This window comes from Ochotona curzoniae, unplaced genomic scaffold (assembly GCF_017591425.1).
Source record: "Ochotona curzoniae isolate NIBS_2020 unplaced genomic scaffold, NIBS_Ocur_1.0 contig_1482, whole genome shotgun sequence".
Taxonomy (NCBI): Eukaryota; Metazoa; Chordata; class Mammalia; order Lagomorpha; family Ochotonidae; genus Ochotona; species Ochotona curzoniae.
In genome coordinates this window covers 3,017,029-3,043,570 of record NW_024465100.1, presented here as the reverse complement: position 1 = coordinate 3,043,570, position 26,542 = coordinate 3,017,029, and the positions used below count along the sequence as shown (strand labels likewise).

Genomic DNA, 26,542 nt, shown 5'->3' with positions numbered 1-26,542 from the left:
TGTATAAATAGTTCTGCAATGGTGAAAATCTCTTCTTGTGCGTCTGGTACAACAGAGGTAGTCTTTTGCAGCTAGTGACTGCCTCTCCCTCTAGTAAAGGCAACCAAGTTTCAAGAAATGGCAAATCAAAACATCTGATGACCATTATTTTCTCCTTCAGTAAGGGACGGGAGGAGGGGCAGACACTATTTTCCTTACATTTCACTCTGTTCAGTAACAAATTCAAACTAGATTTAACAATTTGTTGCACCATTAGCCTTGCCTGCTTTTTTCTTTTTTTGGCTAAGTTGTCAGCCTGTTAGTTGTCTGAGTCCTATGCAACCAAATGGGAGGTTCAGTGAAATCAATACTCCCATTAACAGTTTTTTTTTTTTTTTAAAGACAGCTGAAATAAAGTTCTCCCATGCTTGCTAGCTGTTGATGTAGTTGTACTGCATGAACTAGTTAGTGGTCCTTCCATGGGAACAGGGCTCTGACCCTTTCAGGCAGGACACAGGGAGCAATCTTGCCATCACTGTTCTCCGACAATCTGTTAGCAGCCCCCCATCTGGCATCCAGCACACTGATGTTGCTGAGCCATCTTCTCATGTAACCTCAGATGTTTCTCTCATAGCACAGTTAACAGACAGACTCTTTGACAATCTCTTTGAAATAAGAGATGTCTTCAAGGTTTAAACAGGAAATGGTTTAGGCTCTCAAAATTAGAGGTAGGGAGATGGGTTTTACATCTTTGCCTCTGCCCATGACCCAGGTCTAAACTCCAGACACATTTAACTGGGTTCTGGACACAACTACCTGAGTATCCCCCACACAGTGTAAACATAAAAAGCTTCACTCCACCCTCAACCCAGGAGTTATCCTCTACTGTGACCGCTAAATGAATTCCTCCACCTTTTTAAATTTGAATGAGAAAACAGCCAAAAAAGGCCACAATTCCTCTTTTTTTTAATCACATGTCACTGTTAATAAGCCCAGCTGATGTTTCTTGCGTATTATGTCTAATAATTTGACCCCCATCTCCTGCCCTGGCAAAACAAATGAAAATGTAGACTATAATGTTTGGGCTTGAATCTCAGAGGTGTTAGTTCTGGGGAGCACCAATTTTCAAGGGTATCTACCCAAGCACCTATTTTTTCATCTGTGAAAATTCTGAAGAAATTTCATCTACTTCCCAGGCCTGAATTACATTGATTAAGTGAGATAATATGTACAAATATTTGTATAGCTGCTGGCATCCGAAGGAGTCAGTGAATGACAACAGAGACTCCCATTTCTTGCATATGCTATTATGGCAGACTCATTATGAATGTGCTCTGTCTCTATTCTCCATACCAAAATTAGAGTAAGCTTTCTAGATGCAAAATTCTACCACATTATACATCCAACATTATTTCATATAACAAATAAATATCTACATCCACTATCCATCTATTAATTCTGTGTTAAATTGCATTCCCTCATAGCCTACCATTTCAAATGGTATCTCCCACACATCCAATTGGAAAACTAGCATTTACCAATTAAAAAATCTTTATTAATGTTGTTACGCCTCTGAAATTTTTTTCTGACCCCATAAGCTAATTTGTCTATTTTTTTTCCTGTATCAAAAAGCTCCTCTTGATCTTTCTGTTTCAGTCCACAGCAAACATACAATGCAGGATTTTTAGAGTGAAGATGGAGGAGGCCTTAACTGTCCTCAGATCAATGGCAGGTTGGACTCACCCAATGCCATGCCTTCAAGCTTTTACTGTGCCTAAGAAATGTTGGACAGTTTCCTGTGGCTCTGCATGTGGTAGAGTAGAAAAGCATACAGTTCTACACACACAGCAAAGTGATGCATATTTTCTTTTATTACCCTCAACTTGGGGATGCAATTGTAACAGCAAAATAATACATAAGGTAACATTCTGAAAACATAAATAAAAAGATTTGAAGCTAAGGTCCTATAGTCAAATTTCATTGTGATATAGTTTATTCTTATTAATTATAGACATTAATGATAGATAATTAGATAATTAGTGCTGAAGGGGAAGAAAATCTTGGCAGGTACTTAGATTTGTATTTAAAATTGGAGTTTGAGAATACGGGCAGTGTATATGTTTGTCAGAGAATACAGAGGCAGTAAAACCTAGAACTCGAGAAAAATAAATTACAGCAAAAAGTTTGAAATTCAAATTCTGCAGAATAAAAAGAAAGATTGTCAAAGATCTAGAAGCATGGGATTTAGCACAGGAACACTAAATGGCTAGAAGCACTATAAAACCTACGAGAGGGGCTCCGAGAGAAGTAAGAGACAAACGGAAACTGGCAGGAAGGCCAGATTGGATCTCTAGATTTAGAGAGTAAAAGAGACTATCTTTCATGTCCTTCTCTTTTATGCCTGTCTGAGTGTCAATAAAGACCAAAGGGAGAAGGAAGTAACCTAAGACGCTCTTAAGAGCAAGTCACTTACATTACTATTATTTGAAAGAGCGAGAGAGGAGAGAGGTGCAACATATATATACATACATGGGAGAGAAAGAGAGAGAGAGAGAGAGGGAGCACTCCTATCTGTTTAGTCACTTCTCAAATGACTGAAACAGCTAATGCTGGCCATTCCACACTAGAGGACTAAAGGAATTCAATCTGGATCTCCCAAGAGTGTGTCAGAAATCCAACTACATGAGTCATCACTTACGCGTCCAGGTGCACATTAGCAATAGCTGGAATAAAGAACAGAGCCGGAACTTGAACCTGGCCACTCAGATGTGATGCACTCTATCTGCCATCTCAAGCTGCCATAATAACTTTTAAATAAGTAGTTGATTACAAGGTAGTTGACACAGGCAATTAAAATTTGTATTGTCTGTCATAAACCATTTGTATTTTTTTGTTGTTGTTTTCTGGCATTTTAAAGTATATACTACAATTATTTATAAATAGTTGATGGAAGGACAGAGAAGAAAAGTTGGTTTCTCTCTTTCTCTCTCTCACTCTTCCTCTCTTCACTGAAGTAGAGACCAAGGAGGAGTGAGGAAAAGATAAAATGAGAAGAGGAATTATATAAAGACAAATGTTAGGAGGCTGGTGAATACCTTCATCTAGAATTACTCAATTCCTAGGAAGGTAACGATGAATGAGTTCTTAATACTACAAGGGTTATGGAGTTCTGCCTAAACAAAACATTGCATTAAAACCTTCCAAGATTTATCCTGGAGGAAACATGCCATAAAAGCGAGAGGTTGGTATGTGAGGCCATCTGGTGAGAGGCAACTTGTCAATCTCCCAGATGGTTTGTGAAAAGAGAGAGACTCGATATTGAACTGAGATCAGCATATGAAAAGAGCTATGAAATCAGAAACTTAAATCCTCCTTTCTGCATAAACTATTTTGAAAACTGCATTAAGCAACTCTTACATGAATTCTATGTTATCTGTAAGATCACATCTGAAAATGTGTTAATTTTCTCTGTGGAAATATTATATATAAATATAAAATATTAAATATTATTATTTCAATAATATATATCATGTTCCCTTTCACATCTTTTCAAAAAATCCCCATTAATCTTAAGTTGTTGAACAGGGAAGAAGAAAGTGACATTTGTTTCAGGGATTTCTTTTCCTATGACTAGGTTCCATAGGATGGTATTACAGGGAGATCTAGAGGAATTGTTAGCCTCAATTATCCCTTTGGAGAACAGCACTCTGAAGAATCATTAGCATGTTTGTGGAATATATTACATGACATGACCATGATCTGATGCTTGAATTTGATTTTTTAAATAAATGCAGTTTAAAGCCATTTGAAGGAAGGAAAATAAGATATAAACTTGACATAGTAAGAACACTGATTTCCGATGGGAGGCATTCCTTGGAGTGCATCAGAGAAGGTGTGGGGTGGCTCCTGCAGCAGTGGAGAGGTGTTAAATAGGAAAACGCAGAGCTTGGAAGGGCACAAGTTATACCCAAAAGAGACAGGGTCTCTGTGTGGACACTTAGCAGTGTTCACTGGATACTTATCTTCATTGGGTATTTTTCAATGCTCAAGCAGAATCTTCATAGAAGAAAGGATGATATCTACTGGTGTAGCCAACTGCTCTAAGATTGGAACTATTGCATGCATGTACCCATTAATACTGACAAATAAATGAAACAATAAGACAGTACAGATTTTGCATATAATTAGTAGTCAGTAAGTATTCCTGGAAAGAATGAGTGATGGTTGATTCAGCCTATGATTGGTGATCATATATATGAATTCTGTTTAAATAGAAAACTGGATGATATTTTTAAACGAGAGTGATCTCATCAGTGGCTACGTGATAGAGCAGACAGGAAGATATCTGCCAACAGACAAAGATGTTTCATCAATTCTACATGTTATTATTCCAATCATGCATTTAAGCTGTGGTTACAGGGAAGCCAGATTTCACTTGGATGTGGAAATTCATACTTTTGCAAAAGGAAACAGAATGCATTATAGTATTGATTTTAGCCATCTCTGATACATATAGTTCACACAGACTCACACACACGGGGAGAAAACACCTCATCAGATACTCAAAATCATGCTGTACAACGTTCTTTCACAAATATCTCATTTAGACCTTACAGCAATCCTGTGAGACAGAAGTGATTTAACTTTTTTTTTTTTTTTAACACAGGGGCTTGAGGTGATTAAGTAATTGGGGTGAGCAATCTTTCCTTTATGAGGTCATGCTTCATTGATGACTCCAATGCCTATTACCATTGGGTATTTGATTTTCTCTGACCTGAGGCACATACGACATTTTATTAAATAGCTGTTAACAACTCAGAAGATATGCTCATTCAGAAATCCCTCCCTGTCTTCAGAGGGATAGAAATCCACAGGGGCAGTTTGCCTTTTATCATAGCACAGCCTGCTTTGTCATAAGCCGTCTGTTCCTTCAGAAATTATCACGAAACAGACTGAGACCTAAATCTGAGACATTACAGCAGAGACCTTATTTCTCTCAGATCAGCTCCACACAGATAAAACAGAGACAGCAACTCTTTTATTCCCCCCCCCAATCATCCCATCTTAAACTGAGGACCATTTGGAGAGGGAATGGCAAAATAAAGCATACTTGGCCTGTATTTTCCTGGTAGGACACCTTGTAATGAAGCAATCATCATATTCTGAGAATTTCTTCTGCCAAACCATTATCAGTTTGGAGTTTTGTATGTTATACATACGCACATGTATGAAAAATTGAAATAGCCTTAGACCAATAAAATAAGCTCCTTAAAACATATGAACAATTAGGTTTTTTTCTTTCACATGTTTTTGCTTGTAGCCTAATAAATTTAAGAAAAAGAAACAGAGAAAGGAAGTAAGGAAGGAAGGAAGAAAATAAAAGAAAAGAAACGAACCAAGACTCTTATCCTCAGGTACATTTTTTCTTTACAAAAACCAATTTCGCAGAACAATCATATTCGTAATAATGGGCCTCCTGGGGATGTAATTTTTTATGCAACTTGACTTGCAAGTCAGGAGTAATTAATTATGTCTTCTGTTTACACCTAGTCAGATAAGACTATTAAGCAGAAGAGCTGAGAGGAACACAGAACACTACCATTAATCTGTTTAATTTGCAAATCTAATGTAATCACAAGGAAGAAATTAGTGTTAAAATTGTTTTGTCCAGGTGGCTTCTCCCTTGAAGGAAAAGGCCTGTCTGAGGTGCAAAAGTCTCTCATATCCAGTAAAAAGGAAAAAATCTCGCATAGACTTCCAGGACCAAAGCATGTATCTGTCCAGAGAACTTGTATCACAGACCTTAACAGTTCTGGCTATGCAGATACTGAAAGCGTATGTTCTGCACGTAACCTTATTTTACACTCAGTTCTTTGTACTTATCTAACAAAGAACAAAAGCACCAGATACATTAAACTACAGATGGTAAGGGAAGGAATAGACCCAACCTTGTGGATTCATAGGAATCAAACAGTAGGCTTTGGTCAGAGAAAATGATTGACGGATTGATGGACAGGAGCAGCTGCAGGAAAGATTTTGAATAGACAGGAACCAACTGACTCCAAGGAACTGGTAACTTATTCAGTCACTGTATCTAAAGATACTTCTATAGTAACTGGAAGGGAAGAGTCATTAAGCTAATGAGTGAAGCAATAAACACCTGTACTAGTATACACATATTCCATGGTGAAACAGATGAGCATTTATTACTAACTCCTCCAGGACCTCTTTGTAACTCAAATTTTCTCATCGCTGGAATAGTGATAAGGTTATACAGAATCATATAAAGATGGTATATGAGGTCTCTGGGAAGGTTTCCAGTTACCAGGCACTCAGTAAAAGGTAGTGACCACCAGTATTATCTCTCTTACGGTATATGAAGCACAGACGTAAGGAAAAACGTGTCATCTAATTTCTTCCTCTTTCTGCGCTGATTAGTTCTTTTGGCACATACCTTACACACAAATATGGCAATATTTAGGAGATCTTGATTGCTGAGTTAGTAGTATGTTAATGTAAATAACAACAAGCTCTAGATTCTCTAGCTTTGACTAGAAAAATGTAATTTTATCTTGTATAAAATAAGATAAAAGCCTATAGAAAAATTTCTATGATCATATAAACATGAATAAAAATTATTATAGTAAATAATAACAGTTCTCCAATCACATACAGAGAATACAAAATTGAAAGCATGCTGACAGTAACAACTTGTCTTTCAGAAAATCCATTTATTTTCCATTTATCTCTAAGAGCACATACAGATTAATGCATAAACAACATGATCCAACGAGTTTAAGTCTAGGGACTAATTTACTGAACTATCCAAGCAGCAGAGGATTATTTTATCTAATTAAGACAGAGCACACGTATTTAGAATTAAGCATTTGCATTTAGCAGCAAATTCAGAATTACAAAAGCAATTAAATCTAAAATGAGGTATGATAATTTTTTTTTCCTGCATACCATCAGTGTTTGTGTAGCACTATTTGAACAGGAAGTGGTGTAGAGACGTACATGGTTAGGGAAAACCATTACTGTTGCTTTTTTATATCATTTTTATTTAATTATTTTAACATGTAAAAAATTTACATGCCTGTGGCCTACAATATTTCAACACCCACATGCAATGTGTACTGATCAAGACGGGACAACTGGTATTTCTAATTTCTTATCACTACTTTACAAGTCTCTGAATTCCCCTTCTTTGATCCTTCATAAAACATTATTGCAAACTATACTCTCTACACTGCACTGTGGAGCATTGGCAAGTATTTCCTTCATCCTGCTGTGTTTTGGTACCCATCATCCAACCTGCCTCCAAATTCTTTCCTTCCCACACTTTAACTTCCAGCCTTTAACATGCACTAGTTGATGTTCATACTGGTTTTTTTGTAAGCTGCATATCAGGAATAACATGTCTTTCTTTGACTTATTTCACTCAACAAAATATCTTGCAGTTCTAAGCATTTTGCTTCATATGACAGGAATTTCATCCCCTTTTAAAACAGTTAAATAATATTCCATCATTTTCTTTTTCCACATTAGATTCATCCATGCATTTGTTAATGGATACCTTTATCCTCTCATGTATTGATTCCGTATCTTAGCTACTATGAATGGGAGTGTGAGTATCTCTTAGAGACATATACTTCCACTTCTTTTTTGTTTAAATTGTTTATGTAAGGTGAGCAGATCTAATGTATTTCATATTTTTTGTTGTTGTTTAAACAAATCTCCATGCTATTTTTCATAATTGACTAATGCACATTTCTCAACAGTGTAAGAAAGTTCACCTTTCTTCTCCACCTTCTTCTTTCATTATGTTTTGTCTTTTGGACTCCAGCCATTTTGACTTAGGTGACATGCTCCACTATTGGTCGCCTCAGGACCTGAATCCATCTACTTGCCTTTCTCAAAACTCCTACTAAGCATTTTCTCCCATGAATACCATTCTTAACCTACTCTAGCTATGCAAACTATTCCAGGCAAGACTTGGCTAAAACTTTCTCTTCCTTCACAAAGCCAGTTTTTTTTTTTTTTTTTAATATAAGTGCTTTCTCCTTTATCTGAGTCCAAGAGCTTGTAGGGCCAAAACAAACCAAAAAAATGATGTATTTTTAGAGGTCAAAAACTCAGAAGAATTTGTTCAGAAATGGAATGATATACAATGAATAAGATAGTGAATAAATGATCAGAAAAGCTAGGCTTTTACTAAATTATTACAGATGAGAACTCATTAAACATGGGAACATGTTTACTACTTGTGCAACAATAACTTTTCCTGATAATTTCACTCAAGACTCTGTCAGAAAAGTATGAGGAACCTTATATTGATGCTTATTAGAGTTCATTTTTATTTCTGATAAAACCTCTCTTACTTTCACAAGACAAATATAGCACCTCCACATAATTGTTATTCTTTTTCTTTCATGAGTATGATTTGATCATGCAGACGTAATTTTTGAAATTGTTATTCTTTTGAGAAACAGAAGGGAAAGCGGGGAAAGGAGGGAGGAGAGGAGGGAGAGAGAGAGAGAGAGAGACAGAGAGAGAAACATCCCAACTGTTGCTTCACACCTCAGATGCCTGTAATATCTGGGGCTAAGCCAGGCTGAATTTAAGCATCTGAAGCTCAATCCAGGTCAACAAGTACTTGAGTACTCACCACCACCTCCCAGAGTGCACATCAGCAGAGGGCTGGAACTGAAAGTGGAACCAGGATTTGAACCCTGTCACTCGAATACGGTGTGTAGCTATTCTAAATATTGTCTTCACCAGCACACCAAATTCTGACCCTTGCAACTCTGACCCTCTTGAATGCTACCTCCCCAGTCCTTGGCTCAGCACTGTATCTGATTAACTCTCCTCCTAGGTCATCCCTGTCTGCATCTTATCCAGTCCCTATTCTTGTGGTCTTGCATCCTATACCTCCTTGTCTTGAGTCCTTTCCACAACTTTTGTTTGATCTACCACAATCTATTCATTGTTTCAACACTCATTCATTTAATGAATGTTTATTGGGCATTCCCCATGGCCCAGGTATGTTTCTGGAGGCTGAATAGATCAATGGACAGAACAAACAAAGCAAAATATCCAAAGCCCTGGCTCTCATGACACTAATAGCTCTCTTAATAAATAATAAAAATATGTCAGATAGTGAGTGATATATTCTTTGAAGAAAAAATTGGGTAACAATGGTAACATTTTAGAGTAGTGGAGTGATTGTAGACTGGCTGTTCAGGAAAGTTAGGCTGAGGAAATGACCACTGAGTAGATACTAGAGTGAAACAAGCCTGCATTTTAATATCACTCCCACTTGCATTCCCACCCCCTTACCTCCTTGCCATGATTCATACATCATAGGCTCTCCTTAGGAAGAGTGGAAGCTTCTTCCACTTCTTCCACCCAGTTGGTTTTTGTGGCCATGAAGAGAAGACAAGAGTAATAGGGAGAAAACCAAGACTGTTTAAACAGTTTAAAGTGGTGTGATGGTGACTGAAGGCCAGCCAGTGAACTACGCTTCTCGCTTTATCTTTATCAGCTGTCAGGTCTGTCAGCAAAAGCAGTTATCTGTAACACTCATGAAAGTAACACAGTCACCACATGGCGCTCTCACGAAATCAAATGGAAATAAGGGAATGTGTGAAGGCTACAACTTAAAACACGGCATCTCAAGGCAAGTCAACGTTAACAACAACAAAATCAACAAAACTGCAGCCTAGTTGTCAGTAAGTTCACTATTGCCAGCTAATTAGCAGCGATATTAAACACCCTATGCAAGCATCGCCTTAAATCTCAAACTAGACAATTATTGAAAAGTTCTGATACAGTGAAACATTTTAATAAAATATGCTGTTCTGTTGTACAATATGTTAAACACTGTGGAGTTAAAGAATATCTTCCCTTGCACACGGTTAGTGGTAGTGTAAATTTTATAGTCATGCTGCAAAGTTCTCAAAAAACCAAGAATAGAACTACCATATGATCTAGCAATGCTACCATTCGATATACACAAATCCAAGGAATATGAGATCAATCTGTCAAAGAGGTGTCTGTCCTGTCTCTTATTGCAGAATTATTCACAACAGCCAAGAAGAGAAAACAGTCTTAGTGTTCATTCATTGACGAAAAAAATGTTTAAAATACACAATGGGATAGTACTCAGCCACCAAAAAAAAAAAAAAGATGGAATATTGTCATTTGCAATAATGTAAGTGGAACAGGAGATCAGTATGCTAAGTGAAATAATTTAAGCACAGACAGGCAAGTACTGCATGATCTCACTTTTGAAAGCAGAATCTAAAAGATGATCTCATAGAAGATGAAAGTATGATAATGATTGGCAGAGGCTAGGGGTCATTGGAAGCTTGATTAATGGGTACTACATTAGTTAGATAACAGTAAGCAGTTTTGGAGTTCTACCACACAGCAGAATAACTCAATGCTGATGCACTGTATATTTCTCCATAAAAACAACACAGAATTAGAAGATAGGACTTTGAATGTTTTCACCCTAAAGATGTGTTTGAATGTCTGAAGACATGGCACATTCTATTCATGTATTGAAATGTACAAGGTACTTCATAAATGTGTTCAATTTTATGTATCCATTAAAGTCTTTAATTTTAAGAAATGAATGTTTCTCCCGTAAATTAAAAATCAAAGAAGCTTATAGGTGCGATTGCCAAACCCAGGGCTAGTATTAATCTATAGAGTAGAATTGGGACAAATTTTTTTCCTATTAAAGACTGGTGTTCAGTCTTTAATAATAGGGCTGGAATGGTTGATTTCCAAGTAACTCTTCCTGATTGATATTTAGAATTGGTCTTCTTACTATATTTTCCTTATTGCTAAGAGTACATTTTCTGTTTTTTTAAAAGAGAGAAAATGGGCATCTGGAGTATATGCATGAATGTTGTTTCTTGTAGTAATTCACTGTTGCCATAAATCATTTATAGAAAAAGGATGCTTCAATCGATTATGTTCAGGAAATGCTACACATTGTTTCCCCTCTGCAAGACACAGTCCATGTAACGTATTAAAGGTTCCCAGAAACCATGGTGCAAGCAAACACACAAATAACAAGTACCAATGAAAACAAAATTAAACGGATAACATCCCTAACTCGTCTCACTATAGAATTGCTTATTGTTAATAACATCTGTGGACATAACAATTCACTCTAAAATGTTCTGTGGAGCACGTTTTGGAAAATGTAGCTCTATATATATTTTTACTGTTCTGCCTCCTACATGTTTTTTTTTTAAGTCTATTTTTGCTGTACTACTATTTTCCTTTTCTTGATTTTTGTACCTAACATCTGTTAGGTGTTTACTGCAATCTATGCAGTGTTCCAAGTACTTTATGTTCATCATCTCATTTATTCCTGACAATAATCCTGTGAGGTAAGGACAGTAGATTACCAAAAGGGTACCCAGTGTGGTGAAACAATTTTCCTGATATTCTCCTGTTGATGAGTGTTGCAGCTGAGAGCGCTGAGATTGGAATCAAGTTTTTCTCTGATCTGATGCCTACACGCTTAACAAGCAAGCAGCAGCCTTTTTACTCTTCAGCCCCCAGAGCTCCTCTGCTCCAGTAGCTTGTCTGTTTTACAATTCAAATGTTTCCCAAACTTTAGCTAACTGGACCTTTCTGCTTGATGTTTTCCCAGACTTTGGATTTTCTTGATTTGCTTTCAGGTTTGCTTTCTGCCAGCCATTAATTGCAGGTGCTCCTCAAGACCCCATCCTGGCTCACTGCTCTTCCCCTCTAGCACTTCCTTCACTTCTACATGCCTGCCATCTCCTCTAACTAAAGCTCTCACACCGAACCTGCCATGCTCTTTATCCATTGTGGCCTCAACAGGACACTCAGAGGGAAATAGCACAGAATGTCATGAAGAAATTTTTGGCAAAACTGTGGAGCAGGAATAACAACACAAAGCAGGAATAAGAAAGTATCCACTTGGGGAGACGGTGTAAGATGCAACTGACACTGAGGGACAAAAGAAAAGGACTGTTTTGGGAATGGGAATCATTCTGTCTCGTAGAATTTAATGAAAGTATGGAGACATTGCTTATCAGGAACTGGCCAGGATGGAGGATAGCTGAGAAAATGCATGGCTTTCTCTTTCTACCAGTTATCTCCTGGTGAAGGGCAAAATGGCCTGTCCAGAGAGAGAAGCTTCCTAAGAGGATGAAATGAGCTCATCTTGAGGGAAATGGTGAGTTTCCAGTACAGATGCTATCCTGAGAATGCTTTTCTTGCACGCAAAAAGGTCAGATATCTGGAAATTACCCTAGACTCCCCTCTCTTCCCAATTTCCCATATCTAATCAGTTTTGTCGATTTCATTATTTCCAAGCATTGGCTTTCTTCCTTTAGCTCCTTCAACCATCATGTCTTAATTGGGTCATGTAATAACCTCATAGTGCAACTGCTTCCAGGCCTGTTTCACCTTTGGGATACCCTGTCTTACACATAGAGTTCTGTCTAAAATGCAAATTCAATACCACGTGTGCCTTGGATCCAACCCTTCACTAATTCCACTTTACCTAGAGAATAAAGATCCTACTTTCAACCACAGCACATTCAAGGTTCCCTGATTTGGGTTCTGTCACTTCATTTCCTTTCCTGTACATTTGCATCTTCCTAAACACTGCCACAATTATCACAGGATTGGAATTTTGCCCACGTAGTTTTCTTTGTCTATATACTTGTTATTAAATGTAACAAATCTCGTCTTGCAAAAAATCATCTCCTAGACCACCAGATAGCTCCCCAAATAATCTCATCACCTGTTTGGTTTTATTGAAAACCCTGATCACATTTAGATGATGTTTTGTTTCTCCTGAGCTTATGTTACCACTATGTCATTTTCTGGAATTCAACAAAGTAGTATTCATGCTAGTATCTACAATATTTACTACAATTCCTGGAACATAACATTGAATCAATAAGTGTTTGATGCACTGATTGAAATGGGGCAGTAAGACATCCTGGAATCCAACAGGCATTCTTAGTATTGGATAAGAAAAGTAGTTTCTCAATGGTGTCATTTATAGCCTTTCAAGGAAACTAAAAAACAAGGAGAAATTTGTCAGAAATTAAAACCAAGATCCAAAAGCAGGAATGAATGTCAGAGCTAATAAAATTAAAACCTTGATTCAGAAAACACAAGAAGTAGGAATCAGACTTCAGATAGTGCCTTTGAATCTCCGGTGTGTGACTCACTCTGGCCAGTTCAACGCTCCTATGGGCAGAATTAAGAATTCATAATGCAGGTCCGTTCACAGGCCCAGGGTTAGCACTTGTGTACATTAAGCATAAAGAGAACAAAGAACAGAAATTTCTGTGTGTTTAACAGGGACAATAGGGAAGAATAATAAAGAAACAGTATGAAGTACATAATAAATTCATGATGTTTTCTCACCTAGATGAAAATCAGTCTTTTTTAAAAAGTGAGTAAGCATACAGAGAAAGTCAAAACAGAAGTCTCAGTAATCTAAAAAAAACCCAGTTAAACAGGGTAACACAAAGAAGTCGCATTGATTGATGCCTTATCAATAACAGATGCAACCCCAGTTTTTGAACCTTTACAATGCACAGATATTTAATTCTTGCTTCTTTAATTTGCCAGTAAATGTACAAATGCTATCAATTTAAAAACAAGACTGGGCCCAGTGCTATAGCCTAGTGGCTAAAATCCTTCCCTTGAACACGCCAGGATCTCATATGGGTGCCTGTTCTAATCCGAGCGGCCCTGCTTCCCATCCAGATCCCTGCTTGTGCCCCGGGAGAGCAGATGAGGACGGCCCAGAGCCTTGGGTCTCTGCACCCACATGGGAGACCCGGAAGAAGCTCCTGGCTCCTGGCTTTGGATTGGCTCAGCTCCAGTCGTTGCGACCACTAGGGGAGTGAATCAACAGATGGAAGATCTTCCTCTCTGTTTCTCCTCCTCTCTGTATATCTGCCTTTCCCAAATAAGAAGACTTCTGCTGGGGAAGTTAACTGTACAGCATTCTTACTCAGGTAGAGCTAAAAAAAAAAAAAAGGTAAATGAAGAGTATTTGGTAAAGATACACATTTACTGTTAATCCATGGAATATTTATTTTCCCAATATTCTTACAGAAATCACCGTATCTGGTTCTCTCTGGAAGAAAAACAAATCCAAATATATATCATTTTTCTCTCAACTCAATTTTATGGCCACAAGGCATGGGAAAACCTTTCATCACAAAAACTCTCCAACCTTGTTTGAAATCTTTTCTTGCTTGTTTGGTGGCTTTAAAATATGGAAGAAAAAGGCACTGGTTTTTAAATAACTCGAATGCCTAAGGAAAGAAGGAATCTTTCGCAGCAGAATTCAATTCTGAGAGACTTAAGGATGCTTTTTCTGACATAAGGATGAGAAATATTTCTACCCATAGAAATACATTTGCAAGAACTATGTGCAGAGGGGAAACAAATCTAAGAATGATGCTCTGGAGATGCAGTACAAGCTTGGTGAGAAAACAAGCAGCAGATTCTAGGAGAAACGCGTAAGCAGGTTATTCATACCGTCCTCTAAGTGGCTCACAGTAACCATGTGGAAGTGTGTGAGCCCATAGCAGCAGCGAGAGAGGGACAGGACTCGGTGCAATAGCCAGCCCCACCCCACTCCATCCATGTTCCTGTTGTCTGCGCTTACACCACATTAACTTCATTTTCATTTTATTCCGTGACACTAGGGCACAAAGAAGTTTCTCCCATATGTATTTCAGCAGATGAGCTAATATTTAAGACCATCGCAGAACAATTCTTTAACTCACTGAGTTCTGACCCTGAAGTAAATGTCACAGATATATTCAACACTAAGGCACAGAAAACTTTGCACTCTTAAGGATGTTTGTCAAACAATTAGCAGCATTTCTATTACAAAGAAAGAAGAAATACTGACCAACATGTGTGTGTGTGTGTATATGTATATCAACTATTTCTCCTGCTATGTCAGCTGCTGCTTTTTAAACTGATGTCATTAAACACTGATAAAGAAATTAGCAACTGAGAGTATTACACCTTTGATCAAAATAACATATACTTTGACTTACGGATTTTTAAAACCATTTCAGTTTTTTTCTAAGAATTTTATTAACATATTATACTTATTCATTTTATGGGGCAACGTACAATTTTCAGCATAAATAGGTCAGGAAATTTTTTGCCTAAGTATTACATTTGGAACCTGCCAACTTCTCTCTTCCAGTAATATCTTAATAAAAGCATGATTGGTGGAATTTTTGCTATGTTTTGTGAGTGTAATATAATTGCAATTGTTTAATTACATGATAATTTTCTTGTGTTTTACTTAAAGAATCCTCACAAGCTAATTTTGCAGTAGTTCATAATTCTCAGAAACTATATGCTACTGGATATTTGATATTTAATTGGTATTTATTATCAAGTTTCTGTAAAATGCCTAACACTAAATCCATAGTTAGTGTTATGGACAATAAAAATACAACAGACCTTTTCCATTTAAAAAACAATTGCAACATATCCAGAGTAATTAATTAAGTGCTTTATGGTGAAGCTCCTCATTGCACTGAGCTATGCTTCTGAAAATTAACACAGCCACTCTGTGTCTGAAGGTATTAAATTAAGAAGAAAATGAGAAATGCATACCCATGTTCATTGCTGTTAAGACTTTTCTTATACTAACTGCTACCAATTAGAGTGCTTTTTACAGGTGTCCCTACTGTATCAAATCAAAGAGCATGTCAAAAATTCTCAAGAATCAAATTGGAGTTCAATTTATAAAACTCGGGTGAATCTGATTACAAGTTTAGTTTCCGTTTGATGGTTTACACGCTACAAACAGGGCTGCATTTTAAAATGCAGTATAACTCGTGTTATTTTTGATCACCTCAGGCTGCATATGTGCCTTCTCTTTTTGCCAAAGTCACAAGGAGGAATAATGTGGACTTTCTCTTCTTTCATACAACAGTGCTTTTGCATAAAGCAAAGAGGAAAAGCAAAAATAGGTTCACAGTGGGAACATTATCACCCAATCACCTGTGGAAACACAGCCCGGTGAGCCACTCCAGTGTGTAAAAAGGGCTCTCTAAAACACTGACAATATCACTTATCACGGGAATCAATTGACAGAGGAGTCAGGGGAAGAAAACGTTACTCTGTGGGAGACTCCAGGCTCCTCCAGAAATATAAAAAGACTGTAGTTCGTCTCTCAAAACTGCATAATATATGGATGAACCCTCAACCAGAAACTAGTCTCTGTTAGGAGACACAAGCGCAGACAGAAATCTGGGGCCACAATGAAGTAAAATAGACGATGGAAAACGGATATTTCCCATGAATAACAGTAATATGGCCATATCACAACATTCATGCCTTTTATGACTGAATGCAAGCCTCTTTTGAAAAATTTTCAAGACCAGCATGGTGGCACCTGGGACTAGTCTTCCATCTGTGGCACCAGCATCCCACAGGGGCCAGTTTGTTTCCAGGCTGCTCTACTTCTAATTCAGCTCCCTGTTAAAGACCTGGGAAAGAACCAGAGGATGGTCCAAACGCTTGCCTCCAGAAACCATGTAAGAAACCTGTAACAAGTGCCCATTTCAGACCAGCCAGCTCTGGTCATGGCAGCCATGTAGGGAGTGGACTAGCAAAGACAATCTCTGTGTGTGTGTCTTCTTTCTCTCTGTAATTCTGACTTTCAAATAAAATAAATAAATCTTTTAAAAAGTCCCTTTCAAATTTAATGCACATTCATCTCAGGAAGAGCAGAAATAGAAAGTACAAAAAGGAGAAGAGAGGAAAGAAGGACATACACCAAATTGACGTTCAGTTTATTGTTTAATAAGTAATATTTCAGGGAAGGAAGACTTCAAAATTCCTATGTTGTCATATTCTGCAATTTGCTTCTTAGTCATCAAAAGCTTTGTATCTAATGAAGTAATACAGAAGGCCACTTTCAAGGAGATGTTTAGTACAGACAAGCTAAAGTTGCACTGCTTTCACTGGAAACTATTGGATGATGCCCAGGAGAAAGACACATCAGGCCAACACCTGACTTCAATTAATAGAAGTTTGGGATTCGTAGGCTCCTATTCAATGAAAGAGTTATATTTTGTTCCGATTTTATATATACATCAATGTTGGTATTAGATTTAAATTTTTATAACCAATAATGTATGAAGCATAAACAACATCGACATCTTTTTTGTGCAGCATGACTGAGGCAGATGCTATCATCATAATGTGTAGTGGACAATTTAGATACCCTGAGATGCTTGATCAAATGTTCATCTCTAAGCCAGGGGTCAGACTAATCCACAAAGTTGAGTTTATTTGACTTCTAGTCTTTAGAAAAATTTCACTTTTATACGGAGGATACTCATATGGGGCCATGAAAAGTGCATTGGCCATAAGGAAAACTAGAAGTGTATTTGGAGGGAAGAGAGAGAGAGAGAGAGAGATGATTTAATTCTGACTCAGCACTTCAGGTTTTATCATTGAGATCCTGTCGCAAAATTGAAAGTTAACTGATATTTAACTGAAATTTCATTTTTATATTACTGTGATCACCTGCATAGTTATATCTATTTTACTGGCACTTATTCAAAACCTTACATTCAAAGGCATCTTCAAAGTATAACGGAGTTTACCATGTGCCCAGCACCATGTAATATCAGATCACTTAAATGTACCTAATATACCACTTTGAACATTTCTTGTCAACTGTAACAAAATAGGATGACATGAAATAGTATATGTGAAATCATTAGAATGCTGGTCCACAGTGGAAAAAAATATATATATCTAAATATATACACAGATATACACATATTTGCATATATTCATATATATGTATATATTCAGGTGACACAGATGCCACATGTACATAAAATGAAAAGCAACGATGTCCCTTGTAAAACTATCCTTCCTGTTGCCATAGTGCTTGTTTAAATGCAGTTACCATAACTGACAGTTAGCTACAAGAGTTCAAGGATATACTTAGTATGTCAAACAAGATGAAGTTCTGGTACAGTCATTATTGTTGCCATTACTCTATCACTGACCACAGTTTCTCAACCTTATACTGAATTTTAAGTGGACATTGTGACTTTTTTATTGTCTTTTCTTTTTTTTAGCATTGTGACATATTTTAACTGCAGCATTTTACGCCCATAAGAAAACCAACCATCCTCTCATTTCATTAATTGTGAAGATCTCAAGTAAAACCCTGAATTTGTGTCAATGGTTAGGATATTTTTTCTTTTTTAAGATTTACTTATTTTTATGGAAAAGGCAGATTCACAAACCGAAGGAGAGGTAGAGAGATCCTCTGTCTGTCATCTCACTCCCCAAGCGGCAGTAACCGCCAGAGCTGAGCCAATCTGCAGCCAGGAGCCAGGCCCCTCCTCAGGGTCTTCCACATGGGTGCAGGGTCCGAAGGCCCTGAGCAATCCTCTATTGCCCTTCCAGGCCAAAAGCAGGGAGCCGGAAGGGAAGTGGAGCAGCCGGATTATGAACTGCACCCACATGAGATCCTGGCATGCGCAAGGGGAGGATCCAGCAACTAGCCCATCACACCAGACCCAACCAACGGTTATTTTTAAAGCAGATGCCATTTATAGAAGTCTTTGTTAATCAGTAGAGTATACGCAGGTTTCATTTCTCATTTTAGGTCCATGAGAAGTGTTGTATACATAGTCATTACAGCATTTGAAAAACAGAGTAGTGGAGAACCTCGTAAGTCCAACATATTGGGGTGTGCAGTACAAACAACCCCTGCAGTGAAAATACACTACTAAGTTCATTACTTAACAGATTTAAGCTACAACTACTAAATGTTCAGATGGATATGCTATTTTAAATAAAATAAAGAATTTCACTTATACACTCTATTCTTGTTTCTACCATTTCCCATCAAACGTGAAGTACTTAAAATTCATGCTGTTCTTAATCCATTGGTGCGGTTTCTCTGTAGTCTGTCAGACATTCATCATGAACGTGGCTTGTAACCAAGAAGTGTTTCTTGGCTAAAGAAACATTTGCATCCTTCCCATTTCACCTTTTTTTTTTTAATGGTTTAGGTACCACCGTGGTGCTGAAAGGATAGCTCCTAGGCACCTGTAGATAGCCCCGAGTAAGTTTAGGACAGATTAGCCACAGACTTGAAGTGGATCCACTGAGGATCCGAAGGATAAACCATCAATTCACAACTCCACGCCACGTTGCAAGAAAACATCTAAGTGAAAAGTCTTCAAACAACGTATGGACGATATGGCAATCGAACTCGGATTTTCAAAGTCAACCATCATTTGTCTTCAACTAAAACCCCAAGGAGAGAAAGTGAATTCTATATCTGTATTTTCCCATCACCTACAGTAACGGGAGCATCTTCTATAAATATGGTGAAGAAAGTCCAGGGACTTTTTAAAAGGGATTCTCGGGATGGAAATAAGACTCAGGGAGAGAAGTCCACTCCGTGCTCCACCTGACTCTATTACATGAAAACCTGCCCTCCATCCACTCCCGAGGACCAAAATGCCGCACGGGGGCTCGGCCCCCAGCGTGTGAATGCAGCCGAGGGTAAATTAAGACAAAGCAGCAGCACACTCCAGAGGAGGAGGGCGAGAGGTGAAGCCGTAGCAGTGGGGCGCAGTAGGGACCCAGAAGGAAACGTGACCTCATTTTGCCCAAGAAAGCGCTACCCTCCAAGCCCACCTTTGATGAGGATTTGAGCTTCGGTGAAAGAGCACAAAAGAACGAAAGCCAAAGTCAGCAAACTTCTCTTGTTCTCCCACTCCCATTCCTCCAGAGCCCCAGAACACTCGCACACAGGGACAACAAAGCGCATCCAACTGCGCGGCCATCGCGCCCGGGGCGAGTCGCTTCAGCAAGGCAGAGCCCGGACCCCAGAGCGCGGCTGCGACCCGACTCGAGGCTGGGGGTGAAGACGTTCCCCTACCTTGAGTAGCACAAAGAGCCAGAGCAGAGGCAGAAGGCGACGACCGCCGTGCGCCCTCGTGGGCAGGTGCCCCATCGCAGCGCGAGCTGGGACCCAGGAGCTCCGCGGGAGCTGGCGGGCTTCCCAGGCGGCGACTCACAAAGGCGAACTGGGGCTGCAGCCTCAGATGGTGGGCGACCAGGCTTCTCCCGGCGGATGCATGCTGCTTTTTCAGTTCCCCTGCGCTGTCTCCCTGTCCTCCTCCGCGCTCGGGGTTCCTCCAGGAACGTGCCAGGCGCCACGGCGCTTTAATGGCTAAGCATGGAGAGGGTGGAGATTGGAGTGGGCGAGGCTCTAGCGCCGCCACTGCCACCACGCCTGCCGGAGGAGGTGCGGGGTCCAAGCGCAGAGGGAGAGGCAGCGGCCCCCTGGCTGCAGGGATGCTGTCTCGGCGGGTCTGCGTACCGTAAGAGTGACAGCGGCTTTACGAGCCGCCCACCAGCGTCTGCCCTCAGCCTTGGCTGGTTGGACAGCCCTCTCCAAGCTCCGCCTCAACGCCTTGGGGGCTCAGGAGTTGAGCAGGGTTTCCTGAACTCCTCTGGAACATCCCGGAGGCGAGATTTCATTCCCCCATCGATTTCCCCAAGTCTACCCTCAGGTGTAGTTATTATATAGGACCAGTGACATTGGGGTGATGCTGATCGGAGTGTGTGTGTGTGACAGCAATGCGAGTGTGTGCAAGCACGTCACACGAGCACACGCGAGCGCACACGTATGTGTGTGAGTGCATTGTATGTGGGAGCGTGAGTGTGTGAAAGTGTGAGCTTGGGTGGGTGTGAGACTGAATATGTATGTGAGAGTATCTGTATGTGTCTGTGTGAATACCACTGTGTATCTGTGTGATAGTTTTCCCACCACCCGCCCCTCTTATATCGGTGACCATTCTCTCCACCCCAACACTCACCTCATTGTTATCTAGCACGAAGTAACAGAATTCTGTACATGTTCTATTTGAAATTAGTAGTTTTCATGTTTCACACACCGTCTGATACGTATTTGTCAGATAGCCTAAAATTGAATATCAAACCAGAAAATCTCATTTGACATACATGTGTAAAATAGACATTTTAACAATTCTGAATTGTCTGGGGATAATTAACCTGAGACTTTTTAGAACCCCAAGCAAGGACTTTCAAGCTGCACATCCAAAATCTACTTAAATCTGTTCTTTTTGTTGATATGAGTGATTTTGTTTTTCAAAAATAAGTCTGTCAAAATAAACTATGGGTGCACTATTCAGGTATAAATCACTTCTTATTATCAAGTAAATTGCCATTGCTGTGTCCTGCCAGTAATGGAACTTCGGATCAACCACCGAGGCATGTGTGGGCACCAGGGGACAGGAACGGTCACCTTGGTCATGAATGTAGCAGTCCAGGTACAGGTGTGTCGCTGTCTCATAGACCCAGGGCTGGAGTGAATGCTAAGCCTAGCATGGATGAAACCCAAAGCAAGGCATCTGGGCTCAATTTCCAGCTCAGTCTCCTGGCTCCAGCTCTTGTTAATTCAGATCCTCGGGGTGGGAAAACAGTGATGGCTCAAGTGATTGGACTGCTGTCACCCGAGTGGGAGACCTGGATTGAGTTTCTGCCAGCCGGTGGGGGCATTTTAAGGAGTGAATCAGCAGATGCCAGTGAAGGGGAATGCACTGCCTCACGTTCCCTCATTGCCTTTCAAATAAAATAAAAATAAATTAAAAAATAAAGGAAACCGTAGCTACATTTACTCAGCCTTTTTCTAGAGAAGCAGTGACCAAACATTAATCATCTGTGAAAGCCTTGCACTGGGCATATGTACTAAATATTCATATTCAATGTGTAGAGAACAGTAGCCTGAATTTTTATGAGTTTTACCTTTGGTGTTATCTCTCAGCAGCTTCTTTTTTTTCTTTTTCTTTGTTCACGTTTTTTCCCTTAGCACACAAATTTCAGTGCTCTTGACCCCACTTTGTTGGTCTGTTTCTTCTTCCCTATGTTTTGGCAAATAGCTGATGCCATGGCATACTGGGCTAAGCCTTTGCCTGTGGTGCCTGTATCCCATCAGGGCACAGGTGCATGTCCTGGCTGCTCCACTTTCGATCCAGCTTGTGTTTATGGCTTGGGAAAGCAGCAGAGGATAGCACAAATCCATGGACCATTGCACTTACAGAGGAGACATGAAGGAAGCTCCTGGTCCCTGGCCTCAGATCCTCTCAGCTGTGGTCATTGAAGCCATTAGGGGACTGAACCGGTGAATGGAAAGTCTCTCTCAGTCTCTGCCTTTCAGATAAAGATTAAATAAATCTCTTTTAAAAAATGAAAGAAAGGAAAAGAAAATAGCTCATTTTCCCTTTTTCTGGGACAGGTTCATGGAATATCTGGTAACTATATCCTTAGGAGTGCATGTGTAGATACTATGACTTGATATATTTGCTTTTAGTTTAGAAGATCCTGAAAATAATATTCCATTCCCACTCACTTCCAAAAATGAGTGGAGGACAATGGCAAAGTCACCCTCATAGGAAGCCAGTAATCCTTCTTTTGAATGGTATTAAAGTTTAAAGAGGATATGCCTGTGTTGTGAACTATGGATTTGAAAGTTCATGGAAAATAAAAAGATTAGTTTGGTGTGGCATTAAGATGTCTCGTGGGCCATTTTCATCCCATCTCAAAGTCTCTGGGCTGGAGTCCCAGCTCAGCTCGAGACATCAGGATCTTGATAAGCTACACCCTGGGAGGGAGCAGGTATTGGCTCAAGCAGTTGGGGTTCATCACTTCATTGGGGAGACACAGACAGAATTCCTATCTCCTGCCTGCAGCCAAGCCCAGCCCAACTGTGGCAGGCATTTGGGGAAATATCCAACAGAAAGATGTTTGCTTTGGTGCCAAAAGCGTGAAATCCGTGCAGGTTTTTGATAGTATACATTTTTCACAAACTTTTTTTTGAAGGTCCTTCATCTGAAGATGTTCCTCTGTGTATGTGTGCATATGTGTATGAGTATGTATGGGTATAGGCTTGCCTGTTGTATGTGTGAAATTCAAAAGTAATTCAGGCCATAGATTCATCTTGTAAATGCAAGACCAACTTTCACAATGATGAATCTAGTCTTCATATTTCGTTATATCCTTTTAGGTTTTCATTTAGCACTTTCACCGTGAATTGCCTAGCTTTCTCTGCCCTCATACAGATCTACAGAGGGATCACTTTGAGAGAATGGTACCAATAAGGAAGAACTAGGAAGGCATTATCCAATAAAGCATTAATAATCAGCATAACTAATATTTGATTAGTAACATTGTGATGTCACAGCCTCGAGACTGAAGATTTTATCCCATAATCACAGAAAACTTCCTCTCTAGAGAGAAGAATTTTGCTGGAGAGGAGGATTTTGCATAGCTAGTGCTGGATAAAATGAATTTGTTTTTCTTTTGCTTTAAGACATTGACAGTCTGATGAATTTCCTTAGTAGAGACTCCCACGAAGAACATCAATGCTGTTTCATTGGTAGAGGGAGCTCTCATTCTGTGTTGCGTATTTCTTTGACCTATTGATTGGCTTTTCCAATACTCCTAAAGTATTTCTTCTGATATTTTAAGGAATCCAAATCAAGAAGCATGACACAGGCAACACAGAGTACATGCAAGAATTTGTGCCTGTCCGAATTGTGTCCACATGTCTGTTTTGATTTTTTTTTTCCATACAACATTCTGTTAGGTAATGAAAGCTGAGGTCATTTTCGACAACTATTTTCCCCAGTGTTGCTTTTCATGGAGAAAAGATAAACACCTAGGAAACAGAATCTCTTTCATGCCACAAGACAAGCATTTAGAAATGAACACCCGTAAATCAAAATGAAGCTCTCTGCTTCCTTTGAAAACAGTAATACAGTGATCAGAGGTCCTAAAATGAAATTCTTTTAGGAAATCTGAAAGTGGCCCCCCCCCTTTTTTTCAGGAAAAGTCATCATTTCCTAAATGTGTAAAAATGTTTCCACACTTTGCGGCTCACATCTATCTCCTATATGGGAAAGGGAGCAAGAGCGGTCACAGAAATAGCTGGAATCCCTGTGCGAGGTTTAATGAGGAGTCAGATGGAACTCTTACAGCGCTCTTACCAATGAGGCTCAATTCTGTCCCGCAGGGACCAGCTCTAATGTAATTCCAGGGGGTTAGTCCTGGCTTCTACCACTGACACAGCCTGCAAGGTTGTCAGTAATTCCACTGTTAAGAGAGTGGAACATGTGGGGGCTGCTCAGCAACAAATAACTTATTTTATACAGAAGGCAGAAGGGAACCTCAAGTCGTTGATCTCCAGACTGTATTCCATTTAAAAAGCACAGTGACAACCAAACAGCTTGTCACCTGTACATCGCATATTCCCTTCTCATAACAAGAACAGCAGATTATGTGTGATGTGTTCTTAAGGTAACAGCAGGCAGCATTTTCATTTTCAGGATACTTGGGGTTTTGTTTTACCTTTTTTCTCTTCCTAAATACTAGTTTCTCTTCTAAAAGACATGTTGACAATTCATAAATTCTGTGTCTTTCAAAATGAGAATGACTGATAGTCCTCAAGGGAATAACATAGGACCTGCCAAGATGTATTATTCTTGTCACACATGAAAAGCAATGAAATATTCTACAGAAGGTCACTGTTGCTTTGCTTGGAGACTTCTACCCCATTACTCCTTCTGTACCCCTAAAAATTTTCTATTAAAATACCTATTGTTTTTACTATTTGTTTTACATGATTTTAAGTAAATCAAAGAAGAATATTATATTACAACATATGCATTTTATAGCAAAGTCATCTGCTTTCAGGAATAAGAAGCCATGTATAGAAAATGTGATTCTGTATATCTCATACAGGCTGCAGGATAAACAATTCTAAATTGCAAAGGCCATGATCACTTTCTGATATTTTTTGATATTGTGTAATGGTTTTGTTTGTTGTGGATGTTTGCTTTAATTCTTGGGCCATGCTCTGCTGCTTTCCCAGGCCATAGCAGAGAAATGGATGGGAAATGGAGCAGCCAGAATACAAACTGGCACTTATATGGGATCCCAGCGCTCACAAGGTGAGAATTTAACCATTAAGCTATTGTGCCGGATGCAGGAAATACGTTCTGTATAATACACAGTACATTTATTTCTTCATCTGTCCTTTCAAATGAATCTCCTTCTGTGCAATGTTATAAGCATTTGAGTTGCTTAGTATTCTGTGGTGAGCTAGAAGGATCCTTCAATGAGTTTAACTTTCCCTCAGGATTACGAATTTCATTAGAAACTAACACCAATTAAAATATGTCTGAGAGAAGTAAGTGATATCTATATTGGAATAATGGAGCTAGTAAGATATCTCCATTAACCTACCATAGGGAAATAAGAAATGTATTTTTTTTTCCTTCAAACACACACACACACACACACACACACACACACACACACATCTGTACATACCTTGACTCCATCACATATGGAAATAAAATGTCTTTTCTCTTTCTGATTCAAACCAGCACGATTTATTTCATGGCTGTTTTGTAATGGTTCACTGCTTTGTAATGGTTCATGATCATTTATTCCATTACAAGTAGAAAGAGTTATTAATTTATGAGGAATGTTATTCGTTTCTAAGTATACTCAAGTAATGGCAGAAATAACTTAAAATACCTTGCCATTTCCATATTTTATATGAAATGCTTCTCTTCTTAGAAGATTTATTTTTTTGATTTATTCATTGGTTTTAAAGTTGGAGTCACAGAGAGGGAAAGGCAGAGACAGAAAGAAGTCCTTCATCCACTGGTTTGGTCCCCAAGTGGTCACAAAATTTTAATTCCCCATATCTTGATTACAATTTTTTCTGAAGTTTTTTTATAATGAATATTCCAGTTTTCTCTTTGTTTCACAACAGTCAAATTACCTTGCCATGTCGTTTTTCAATTAAAGTATAGATATAACTTAGTTTCCTCTCTGCCTGGTTGATCAAACTTTGTATTTTGTTATTAATATTTGATATATATAAAACAGTCACTTTCTATACAAGTTCGCTTCACATATATACTTTTATCTGAGCCCTACACATTTTGAAATTCTGATTCTACTTTGCTTAATTCCCATTTAAAAGGAGAAAAAAAGTAAGATCCTTTATAACTGTGTATACCACATATCAATACTATTTCTAACGAGAGAACATCCATTTTAACAAGGTACTGAAAATAAAATCTTGAAATTTCACATATCTGATGATTAGAAGTCTTGCAGATTCCACACCTGCTCATGCTTTAGGCCAGTCTATGTCTTTTGATCTTGCCGTTTATAAACCCTGTTCTGACAGTTGGCCTAACGGCATTATCGGTCTCTGAGCATTACTGTCTATTCAGAGTCCCGAGCTAGTCATTTCTGGAAATCCTGTATGTTTTCCCGTCCTCATGACATGACTGCCCTAATTAGTGACCATATGTCTCTGTGTAAAAGGCTGTGGATGAGATGAATGGAACATACCTGGGGACTCATTTCAGGATTCTTCCTCATAAAGCTTAGTCTCGGGTTTGTTGGAAAAGTTGAAATT

General features: G+C 38.9%; 1 protein-coding gene across 2 annotated transcripts in view; it reads right to left on the bottom strand.

Annotated features, from left to right (window-relative positions):
* Positions 1 to 20,983, bottom strand: part of PTPRO (protein tyrosine phosphatase receptor type O) — a 148,076-nt gene extending 127,093 nt beyond the window's left edge. Inside the window, exons 1-2 of one of the 2 annotated variants that reach the window (XM_040967469.1) lie at positions 20,901 to 20,983; positions 19,958 to 20,251 (exon numbers count right to left, since the gene is read on the bottom strand). In XM_040967469.1, the coding sequence (XP_040823403.1) occupies positions 19,958 to 20,032 (75 nt within the window). In that variant the 5' untranslated portion in view covers positions 20,033 to 20,251; positions 20,901 to 20,983. Of the gene's footprint in view, positions 1 to 19,957; positions 20,365 to 20,900 lie in introns of those variants that run through there. The other variant, XM_040967476.1, reaches the window with a different exon arrangement.
* Positions 20,984 to 26,542: the final 5,559 nt, after the last annotated feature.